General features: G+C 37.8%; 1 protein-coding gene across 2 annotated transcripts in view; it reads left to right on the top strand.

The window, feature by feature from the left end:
* The window catches only part of TMTC2 (transmembrane O-mannosyltransferase targeting cadherins 2), a 387738-nt gene that overhangs the window by 177517 nt on the left and 197787 nt on the right, over positions 1 to 12434 (top strand). For both annotated transcript variants that reach the window (XM_058568709.1, XM_058568710.1), the window contains exon 3: positions 6382 to 7210. In XM_058568709.1, coding sequence (XP_058424692.1) covers positions 6382 to 7210 — 829 coding nt within the window. The remainder of the gene's footprint in view (positions 1 to 6381; positions 7211 to 12434) is intronic.

Below are 12434 nucleotides of genomic sequence, written 5' to 3'. Positions count from 1 at the left end.
ATGTTTAAGTTTCCTAGATTTTGAACTCGCATTGTCTGTGTGTGGATTTTACTAGTTTTAACTTTCAAGTTTATAGTCACAACTCATCAGAACCCTCATGCCTTATCTCGGAAATACCCGTGTTGAATCAATTTGATACATCAAGCCAAGAACAAAGCAATGCTGAGGCTAATTATATGGTCACTTGGCTCCTTGTTGTAGCTCAATAAAAATTTGTTAATTGGATTTAATCCATAAATCAGAGCATAGAATAAAACCTTTTCCATGCTTTCTTTTTTTTCACCTTGTTTTTAAGGGCATCCCTAAAGGAACAGCAAGTGAAGTTAGAAGAGAGATTTGGTTTTATCAGAATCCTGTTTTTTTTTTGTTTTTTGTTTTTTTTGAGGAAGATCAGCCCTGAGCTAACATCCATGCCAATCCTCCTCTTTTTGGCTGCGGAAGACTGGCCCTGGGCTAACATCATGCCCATCTTCCTCTACTTTATATGGGACGCCGCCACAGCATGGCCTGACAAGTCGTGCGTCAGTGCATGCTCGGGATCCAGACCCGGGCCACCAGCAGCAGGGCGCGGGCACTTAACCGCTACACCGTGGGGCCGGCCCAGAATCCGTTTTTATAGGTGATAATTTTTAACAAAATTCTATGAGACAGCATTAAAGAGACTTGGAAGTTATGATTTCAAATTTAGGCTGATACTTATAAAGTGGTAGCCAATCACAAGGCCTTAGAAATTCTCCGGCTTGAAGCATTTTAATGTCAATTTCTTTTTACCTGTTAGTTCATTTTCCCTTTAACAGTGTCAGTTATTTAGCCCTTACAGACTTTACCATTAAGTTAGGATGAATGTATGAGAGAATCTCACTTCAGAACTTCTTTAGTGTCTCTTTTTTTTTAATTGAAGTATAGTTGACATAAGATATTATGTTAGTTTCAGATGTACAACACAGTGATTTGACATTTATATACATTACAAAATGATCCCACGACAAGTCTAATAACCATCCGTCACCATACAAAGCTATTACAATACTGTTGACTATATTCCCTATGCTATACATTACATCCCTGTGAGTTATTTGTTTTATGACTGGAAGTTTGTACCTCTTAATCCTCTTCACCTGTTTTGCCCATCCCCCAACCTCCTCCCCTCTAATGACCACCAGTTTCTTCTTTGTACCTATGAGTTTGTTTTTGTTTTGTTTTGTTGGTTCATTTGTTTTGTTTTTTAGATTCCACACATATATGTGGAAACATACAGTACTTGTCTTTCTCTGTCTGACTTATTTCACTTAGCATAATACTCTCAACATCTATCCATGTTGTCGTAAATGGCAAGATTTCATTTTTAATGGCTGAGTAATATTCCATTGTATAAATATACCACTTCTTTTTTATTCATTCATCTATTGATAGATGCTTAGGTTGCTACCATATCTTGGCTATTGTAAATAATTGTGCAGTAATATAGGGGTGCATTTATTTTTTTGAATTAGTGTTTTTGTTTTCTTTGGATGAATACCCAGAAGTAGAATTGCTGGATCATATGGTGGTTCTATTTTTAATTTTTTGAGGAACTTCCATGCTGTTTTCCATAGTGGCTGTACTAGTTTACATTCCCACTAACAGTATATGAGGGTTCCCTTTTCTCCACATCTTTGCCAATACTTCCTACTTGTTGTCTTTTTGGTGATAGCCATTCTGACAGCTATGAGGTGATATCTCATTGTGGTTTTGATTTTCATTTCCCTGATTATTAGTGATGTTGAGCATCTTTTCATGTATCTGTTTCCATCTGTATATCTTCTTTGGAAAAATATCTATTTAGGACTTCTGACCATTTTTTAATTGGATTGTTTGTTTTTTTAATATTGAGTTCTATGAGTTCTTTATATATTTTGGATATTAACTGATTATCAGATATATCATTTGCAAATATCTTCTCCCAGTTGTAAGGTTGTCTTTTCGTTTTGTTGATGGTTTCCTTCGCTGTGCAAAAACTTGTTAGTTTGATGTAGTCCCATTTGTTTATTTTTACTTTTGTTGCCTTTGCCTGAGGAGAGAGATCCAAAAAAATATGGCTAAGACCAATGTCAAAGAGCTTACTGTCTATGTTTTCATGTGAACTTTAGTGTGTCTTGATCGTAGTTGTTATGTCAGTTGTTTAAATGGGAGACTATATATGAAAATGTTTTAAAATGTGGAATATGTCATAAATTAATGCCAACATTTTATTATTACTTATGCTTTTCCATTTTGGTGATTTTCTCAGTGTTTAGACTCTTACATAATATTTATCATTGAAAAGTTTTTATTACATCTTTATTTTGTAGTTTATTGTATTTAAATATTCTTTCAGCATAATAAAAACTAGAACTATTTTTATCATATCTTCAATCTTAATGTTTTATTTTGATAATAATTTATTAAATTTTAATAAATTACTAAAGATATTTTATTAAAAATTAATGAATAAGGTAGTTTTGCCTTATGACATTTCTAGCATTAGGAATAAAATGGAGTTATGTAATTATAAAGGCTCACTTCTTCTGGAGTTTCATGACTAGAAAGAAACCTGATTACATTTCCCTCCCCATGTGGTTCTATTACTCGTTTGCCTTTCTTCTGGCCGGATTACCCCTGTTGTTGTAATGCCTTCTTCCTTTCCTCCTCTGTACTCACTCCCACCAGAAGATAATTGTAATAGAATAGCCTTAGTTACACTTAGTACACTTAGTTACGAAATGTACTTTTGGTATACATTCAAAATTGAATTGCTTTTCAAGATCAGTCTTCTTAGCCATAATGTCTTGACTCATTTATCTTTGCCAAGTGATATGTTTCTCTCTTGAGTAGTCTAAGAATACTCAATTATGTGATTGATCCATTCAGTTATTACAACTTTTAAGATATGATTTTGTGTTTTTTTCCCTAAAATAAAGAAATTTTAGGACTTTGCTGAGTAGAATTTCAGAGGAGCAAAAGAAAGGTTTGCAAAAGTTATTCTTAGATGATAATGAGGCGTTGGACCATTTCATTTTGCCGGAACAGACCTGAAAGTTGAAGATTGGTGATGACTAAACATATTACTCCCCATACCATTAAAAATACCACACAGCATTACATGAATTAATTTTGAGCAAAAGTCTGCCACAGAGGTTTTTAACACACTGAGGCAGTTCATTCTGCGAATTTAGCATTATGTGATCTGACATTAATGAACAATCCCACCTCTTAAAATTGTCCATAATTTCCTTCTGTTTGCTGTTTTTTGTTTTTCTTATTCTGAATTATTAACTTCTAACCTCTTTCTCCTTTACTTCTCTTCTTTTATATCCAGAATTACCCCTCTTTAAATATTTAAAGTGTTTTTCAAAATAATTTTGAAATGTAAAAGTGGATATATCACCAAAAAAACTCCTCAATGAATTACAAACTTCTTGTTTTCTAGAGATAAAAACTTCCAAGATCTTAGAGTAAGATCTCATTGATTCTTTTAAAAATTGGGAATAACATAACCTGTGTTTAAGAGAGCCGAGTCACCAGTTAGGAGGAGACCATTGTGATAATCCAGGTGTTGGCATTTTGGACGAGAGTGATGACAGAAGAGATGGAGAGACATGGTCAAATTTGGGAGATGTTTTGAAGTGAGTGAGAGGACTTGCTAAGGATGGAACGTGGAGGGAAGGAGAGAGGCTGTGAAGAAGGAGTTGTTTACATAGTATTACCGTTTTGTGAGGGGTGCTGATTGGGGGAGGAACTGTTTAGTTTCGGGAGGGTATGAAGTCATGTTCTATTTTGGGCATTTTGAGTTTGAAGTACCTAAGTGCATATGCCCAACAGGCAATTGAATAAGTGACTGTGGAGATGAAGGAAGGTTAAGGTAGGGTCGTTAACATATATTAATAATTTTTAAAATCATGAACCTTGCTGAGATGGTTAGGTCCAGAGTAGAGATGGAGCAGATGGTCCATGACCAGTTCTGTGGCTTCCAGCAATTAGGGGTGGGGTGACTGAGACAGAGTCTGAGGAGGAGAGTGCATGCAGTTGTATAAAATAGAGACGGTTTTCATAGAAGTTGTACATGCACAAGATATATTTTTCTTTGTAGAATTTTTTTATTGAGATATAATTGACATTAAATATTGTAATAGTTTTGTGTGCAGCACGATTTGATATAGATATATATTGCAAAATGATTACCACAATAAGTTTAATGTCCTTCATCACAAATAGTTACAAAAAAATTTTTTTCCTTGTGACAACAACATTTAAGTAATCTCCTCTCTTAGCAACTTTCAAATATGCAATACAGTGTTGTTAACTATAGTCACCATGCTGTACATTATATCCCTAGGGCATATTTATCTTAGAACTGGAAGTTTGTACCTTTTGACCCCCTTCACTGCTTCACCCATTTCACCCACCCTTGCCGCTGGCAACCACCAATCTGTTCTCTTTATCTATGAGTTATTATTATTATTATTTTTTAAGATTCCACTTATAAGTGAATCACACAGTATTTGACGTTCTCTGTCTTACATATTTCACTTAACATAATACCCTCAAGGTCCATGCGTGTTGTTGCAAATGGCAGGATTTTCTGCTTTCTTATGGCCAAATAATATTCCATTGTGTGTATAGATAGATAGCACATTTTCTTTATCCGTTCATCTGTTGATGGACACTTAGGTCATTTCTATGTCTTGCCTATTGTAAATAATGCTGCAGTGAACATGGGGGTGCAGATATCTTTTTGAGATAGTGATTTTGTTTTCTTTGTATAAATACCCAGAAGTGGAATTGCTGGATCATATGATAGTTCAATTTTTAATTTTTTGAGGAACCTCCATGCTGTTTTTCATAGTGGCTGCACCAATTTATATTCCCAACAACAATGCAAAAGGATTTCCTTTTTCTCCACATCCTCGCCAACACTTGTTATTTCTTGTCTTTTTGGTAATAGCCATTCTAACAGGTGTGAGGTGAGATCTCATTATGATTTTGATTTGCATTTCCCTAATAATTAGTGATCTTGAGCACTTTTTCATGTACCTGTTGGCCATTTATATGTCTTCGCTGGAAAAATGTCTCTTCAGATCCTCTGCCCACTTTTTAATCAGATTGTTTGTTGTTTTTTTTCTATTGAGTTGTATGAGGTTTTTATATATTTTGAATATTAACCTCTTATCAGGTATATGATTTGCAAATATTTTATCCCATTCAGTATGTTGTCTTTTCGTTTGTTAGTGATTTACTTTGCTTTGTAGAAGTTTTTTAGTTTGATGTAGTCCCGCTTGTTTATTTTTGCTTTTGTTGCCTTTTTTGGATTGTTTCTTAAACTAATATTTGGGATATCCTTTGTAAGGTTTCAGGCACCATTTTGAATGTTATTGAGTAAGATAGTTCTATACAATTCCAGAATGTGTGCAGTAAGAGATCACATTACCAGTGAATCATTCAAGTTGGGATATGGTGTCCATCCCTCCCCCTCCCCCACTGCCTCTTCAGGGCTTAGATTGTTTGAGGTCACTAAATTCTTATTCAAGTTGAAAGAGTTCGTCAGAAAATTCTCATTAATTGTAATGCCCTTTGGCCTTCCTATCACAATTTTCCATCTTTCTCTTGAAATAAGTCCATTATTAAAGTCATTTTATTTTTTAAAAGTTGCTATCAACGTGAAAAATTTGGGATTCATGAGGAGTGTTATTCAATGTTTGATGTCTCTGGTGTCAGTGACAGCATGGGGTCACAGATGAAAGCCTGGTTTATAAATTCTGCAAGGAGATTCAAGACAATGAAATGAGGACTAGCCTAGATGTAGTTAAATGCTGTTTCTCCTTTGAGCAAAGCAGAATCCTTCATATTCCATATTTTTTGGCATGCCTGCTCTTTGTTTTCCCCAGAATCTAAATTATAAAATGAAAGAATATAGTCTATATACATATTAATAGACTCTCTATATATCTATATAGTATATAGTGTATATATATATATAATATATCCCATGCGGAGTGCTAAGTACTACCTTTACATTGTGGTCTCATTTTGACCTGACATCAATTCTGAGAGGGAAATATATTCAACCCATTTTATAGAGGTCAAGCAATTGAAGCTTTGGTTATTGTATTTTAGAGAGGAACAAAAAGAAAAGATACTCATCAAAAGTTATATACAAAGTAGGATTCCACAGTCACTTTTTTTTCAGGTTAAAATTTCCCTAAGCATGTTTAAAGGAGATGGAAATGAAGTCATGTATTTGACTAATGCTGTGTTTTTAACTGTCCATTTAAAAATGTTTTTCATCTCTAAATGTTAAGTGAAGTGTTTCCATGCTGTATTGATGATAATCTTAATTTTTTTTCCCCTCTCTTTTGGTTTCAGAGGAAGAACTTGTCTCTTTTCCTCAGCATTAGTTTGTTAACTTTCTGGGGGACCTCTCTTTTGGGTGCCCGTTTATACTGGATGGGAAACAAACCACCAAGCTTCTCCAACTCGGACAACCCAGCTGCTGATTCGGATAGCTTCCTGGCTCGCACGCTCACCTTCTTCTACCTGCCAACCAAGAACCTCTGGCTGTTGCTATGCCCAGATACCCTCAGTTTTGATTGGTCAATGGATGCCGTGCCTCTGCTCAAAACATTTTGTGATTGGAGGAACCTACACACTGTGGCCTTCTATACTGGACTCCTCTTCCTTGCCTACTATGGTCTGAAGAGCCCAAGCGTAGAAAGAGAATGCAACGAGAAATTTGTAACAAATGGCAAGCAGAATGCTAATGGACATGGCTGCCATTCAGATGTGGAGTACCGAAACTCAGAGATTAAGCCCAGCTTTGCATCCAAAGTAGAAAATGGCATAAAAAATACTGCATCACAGAGAACACAACTTCCTTCTACCGAGAACATTGTCGTTCTGTCTTTATCTTTGTTAATAATACCCTTTGTTCCTGCCACGAACCTGTTTTTCTATGTCGGCTTTGTAATTGCAGAGCGAGTGTTGTATATTCCCAGTATGGGCTTCTGCCTCCTCATTACGGTGGGTGCCAGAGCCCTGTATGTCAAAGTCCAAAAGCGGTTTCTCAAGAGCTTGATTTTTTATGCTACAGCTACGTTAATTGTTTTCTATGGACTCAAGACTGCAATCAGGAACGGAGACTGGCGGAACGAGGAAATGCTGTATAGGTCAGGGATAAAAGTAAACCCAGCTAAAGGTAATATTTTATTTTGTGCTTTTGCCTGGACAGTTTACTGTTTCTGCCTTTTTGTATCTTTGCTTCTTGCCTTAAAACACAGTATTAAGGAAGAAGGAGTCCTTTTATGCAATGCCCATATCTCTCTTTCTTTTTATTTTTTTAAGAGATGAGCATTACTGGGGCAGGCAGGTAGCGCAAGCGGTTAAGTGTGCAGCTCGCTGCTGCGGCGCTGGTTGAGATCCTGGTGGCCACCGACGCACTGCTTGTGAAACCATGCTGTGGCGGTGTCCCATATAAAGTAGAGGAAGATAGGCATGGATGTTAGCCCAGGGCCAGTCTTCCTCAGCAAGAAAAAAAAGAGGAGGATTGGCAGATATTAGCTCAGGGCCGATTTTCCTCAAAAAAAAAAAAAAAGAGATGAGCATTACAACCAATTTAGAGACATATCCAGCATTCCATATTTGGAATAGGGAAGTATTTTTCTATGTTCCTGACTACATTTGTCCAGAAGAATTAGAACTCCTGGTTTCTAAAAATATTGACTATCATAAGAATTTAGAAAAATGCTTGGTTTCCACATTTTAAAATACTGATATGGACATCAACTCTTTCATCATGTAATAAAAGTCAGGTTATCCCACTTAAGTATTCTTTAGCACTTCTGTTTTTCAAGCATCGCCTGAGGAAATACCACGAGATTTACACTGATGTCTTTAAAAGATTTGGAGGGAAGGCTACCTCTGAATCTTGGAACTGTGTCTCTAGGTGTCAGTGTGTGCGCACGCACGCAAGTGTGAGTCACCCTTGGCTCTGCAGAGGCTGAATAATCTGAGTGTTGCCAAGCAGTTAGCACATTCTTATTTAAGAGTTCTTAAGTCACTTAGGGAAAGAAACTTTTCACTCCACAATGAGAAGATTGATCATACTTTTCATGATTGTTTTTGATTTAGAAAATTATTTTAGCAAATCTCAGAATCTATAGCCAGACTGGAAGGTAGCTCCTGTGAAGCATAAATGGTCAAAAACTGTTACAGTGACTTCTCTGGTTTAGGCAATGAACTGGTGGTGGAAGCTAGAGAGCAATTGAATGAAAATAAGGTACGTTTTAAGTGCAGAAATATATCATAGTAAATGGTGCCAAATAGTCTTGTTCTTCATAAGCCATTTTTTAGTTAGTTATCATTTAAATTATGGTTGCTTGCATAGCTTTTGAATTGTTCTTTTTCTACTTTTTCCAACACAATTCTGTACCAGTTTTCAAATACTGAAAGTGTGAAACTGTTCCAAATGTATGGAATGGGCTGCTGATACATATCAGGATATATATGCAAAGATCTAGACATCCCAGAAGCAATTCTGGCATCCTTATCTGATTACCAATTAAGTCAAGAGTTCAGTGAGCAACTACACATTTCTTTAAGCCAGGGAACTAATTGTTGGTACTTATAATGCTTCGTAGATGACAGGGATTTTAATGGGAGTAGAAACATTAAAAATTAGCTACTGCATAGCATAAAATTCCTCAACTCTCATGGAAAAATCTTTACCATGTGGCTTTTGTAGGTAGTGAATGCTACACAGTTTATTGAATGCTAGAACCCAAATCTTGCTGTAAAAATTGTTGCAATCAGTTCTCACAGATTGCTCTTCAGCTAGTTTTTCTTCACTGGTAGATATAAGTATATAAAACAAGGTTATGTTGCCAGTTTATTTTCCTGCTGTTTAGAACAGATACATGGCAAGGAATTAAAAGAAAAAAATCCAGCATATTAATTTCATCACAGGGTTGTTTGGAGGATTTATTAAATTTATTGATTAAGTTTCAGGTTAAACTACTATAACAAAGAACCAAGATAATAGTGGCTTAAATAAGATAGAAACTTTATTCTTTCATGTAACAGTCTAAGTGTGTGCAGCCCAGAGCTGATAAGATGGCGCCGTGGGTTTTCAGGACCCGTCCTCTTTCTCTTTTGTTCCCTTGCCATCTCAGTAGTGTCACCCTCTCCCTGTGGTCCAAGATGTCTCATTATCACATCAGCACTTCAGCTAACAGGAAGAGGGAGAGAAAGGGCAAATGGTGGGTGTTCCCATTCTCTTTAAGAGCATATCACAGAAATGGCAGACACCATGTTTGCTCGCAGACTGTGGGCCACACTAGCTACAAGGAGGGCTGGGAAATGGTATCTTTATTCTGGGCAGCCAAGTACCCAGCCAAAGAAGAGGAGGACAGATTCTCAGATGCTGGAGTATAAGTAGCAGTCTCTGTTCCAGAGTAGGCGAAAGCATTTCATATAAACGCCTAGATATTTTCCAGCATTAGTTACTATACTGTTGACAGTTATGATTCTGATTTTGATTAAGTTATTTTGGTGACATGGTTAAAATGCTTGATCATTTCTTCATTCATCCATTCACTCAGAAAAACAATTATTAAGCATTTCCTTGGTTTTCGATATATTTCCATATCTCCTTCCTAATACTTAAGAAGTGCTATAGTATTTAAGTACTCCAAATTTTATTAGTTAAATAAATACATGACCGACCAATATTATAAGTCCTCTGAGACATCAGATATTGAATTCCTGAGCCCTCCACCATCACCTGTACCCCAGCTAACTGCTTTACTTACAGCCTTGACCATCTCAATTGATGGCAACTCCATTTTCCCAGCAGTTCTGACCAACACTTTGGGGCCATTCATACCTCTTCTTTTTCTTTCACACCTTACGTCCATTTCATCAGCAAATCCTCTCTGCTCTGTTTTCAAAAATATATCCAGGACGTGACCACTTTTTCCACCTTCACTGCTGCCACCACAGCCCAAGCCACCATCGTCTTTCATCTGGTTGTATTACTAAACACCTCTTCCCTGGTCTCCCTGCTTTTATTTTCTCACCTTTTAGCATACCTTGTAATGTTGTGTTGAAAGTCAGACATGATGTATCACGTAATAGGCACTAAGGTGAGTAGGCTTAGTGTAGGTTTAATGTTCATCTGGTTAGGAGAGGGCTGGGTTTAATGTTTGCTGTCACTGTAGGTACCAGAGGCTTCCTATTTGCTGTGTTCTTGTTCTTGTCTCCCGTGCTGTCTTTGGGATTCTGTGAGAACTCAGAGCCTGTTTTGTATCTCTTTCTGCTGTGATCCACTGTTCTTATCCTAGAGCCTTGGTGTGTTGGTAAAATGTAGGGGAGGGGAAGCGTTCTGTTATTTTCTGATTAAATCCTGGTGTCTCTGGGCTGTGACTTTCTTGAGTATTTCTTAGCTTTCCCTATCTCCCCTTCCAGGTGAGACAGGAAGGCTAGTGGGGGCTGGAGTGAGAGGAATGCCTGTCATTCCCACCCTCCCCACCCCCCCAGCTCTGTGACAAGACTTTGGTAAGGTCTTTCCCCTGGAGAGTAGACCTTTGTTATGGAGAAGAATCAGGGTCTGTTTCAGAAGGTTTATTTTCCCCTCCTGTGGAGCCAGGAAGACATCTTTCTTGGCTGTGAGAACCTGGTGGGGTCCCTGGAGGCAAAACCCCAAAGTGTAGAGGCCTCAGGAATTTCTCACTCCTAATTAAGCTAGTCCACATTCAGCCTCCAGCATCTCCTTGAAATTACCAGGTAATTGTTCCCATCAGTTTCCATCTCCAACAGCTTCTGCTCCAGGTAATCTCATCTCTGCTGTGACTTGGGATCTGCCTGTCTCTGCAGATGTTAGGGTGATGGTTGCCCTGCGACTTCAGTTCACTGATGGTTCCAAGAAAAGTCATTGATTTTTCAGTTTGTTTAGCTTTTTCTTGTTGAAAGAATGTGAGTGACGACTTCCAAGCTCTTTTCATGTCTGTGCTGAGCTCCTGCTTTCATTTTTATCTCCTTCGAGTCTATATTTAACCGGAAGCCTTTAATGATCCCTTAGAAACACAGCCAGAGTGTGGCATTCACTGCTCCCAGGCCTCCACTGGCTCCCCATTTCTCTCAGTCAAAGCACGCAATCACAGACTCGACCCTGTGCTTCTGCCAGCCTTCCCTTCACTCGCTCCGCTCCAGCCCCGCTGGCACGTTTGGCGGGCCTTCTATTCACCATGTAAGCTCCTGCCTCGGAGCTCTTGCTCTTGTGCTTGCTTCTTCGTGGAATGTGTTTCCCGGGATACTCTCACCTCTGTCTCCTTCACCTCCCTCAGGTCTTTGGTCAAATGTTGCCTTATCGTTTAGGTGCTTTATGTAAAATTGGCTACCCTTTAAAAAGTTGCAACTGCCCCTCTGCCTTATCCAGCATTCCCGATCCTCTTTCCACGCTATGTTTTTCTCATAACACTTATTACTATTTGACGTACTGTATTTTGCATGTTTATGTGTTTATTGTCTGAATGTGTTGTCAGCATACACTAGAATGTATGACACAAGCAGGCAGGAATTTTTGCATTTTTTTAATGCCATATATGTAGCGACTAAGACAGTGCCTGGTAGAGAGAAGGCATTCAGTAATGAATACATTGAATAATAAAAGTTAGTCATAATCCTTCTCCTTAAAGAGTTTATAATCTGTTTAGAGATAAGATGTACATGCATTAAAGAAGGAGAAAGAGTAAAAAATATTATGCTGTTGATATACCAGGTACTGAGGTACGCGTCATGGTGTCAATGCAAATATTCCATAATCAATCTATAAATCAAAATTGGGGTGAGTTTATTATGAGTCAGATCTGAGAACTAGCCTGGGGCCTTCCTTCCCCAAGGAAGGAAGGGCACCAAAGAAGTGGAGGGTGCAGAGTGGTTATATAGCATCTTGGAACAAAGAGCATACATCACATATGATAGGAATGTCACATTTATAATTGTCGTGAGGTGCTTAGATGGACAGCAGATCGGTGCTCAGCAGGTCAGTGGTGACAAGGTGAGCACAGCAGGTCGGTAATGAATCCTTAGTTCCCAGGAAGAGATGTTCTTCCTTAAAGAAATGCCGATATCGGGGGAAGTTACATCCGTATCTTAAAGGGCATCATTCTTGTCTTTGGGACATAGTAAATATTTCAAGGAGATGTACAATGCATGCTCAACAGGCCACCTCAGGCCCTTTTGGAAAAACAAGGTCAAGGAGAATTAGTTTTAAACCAATGGCTTCCTTATATACTCCAATATACAATTGCTTTTCATTTACCAATTACTATCAATAGTAAGATGGATTGAATTGGGAATGGAGTTTCTTTTGGGTTCTATGACTGCCTTCTGTGACATATGCTTCCATTTTGATAGAAGGCAAA

The sequence above is a fragment of the Diceros bicornis genome, chromosome 25, assembly GCF_020826845.1.
Source record: "Diceros bicornis minor isolate mBicDic1 chromosome 25, mDicBic1.mat.cur, whole genome shotgun sequence".
Lineage (NCBI taxonomy): Eukaryota > Metazoa > Chordata > Mammalia > Perissodactyla > Rhinocerotidae > Diceros > Diceros bicornis.
Note: the sequence above shows the minus strand (reverse complement) of the source record. Positions and strands in the feature narration are given on the sequence as shown.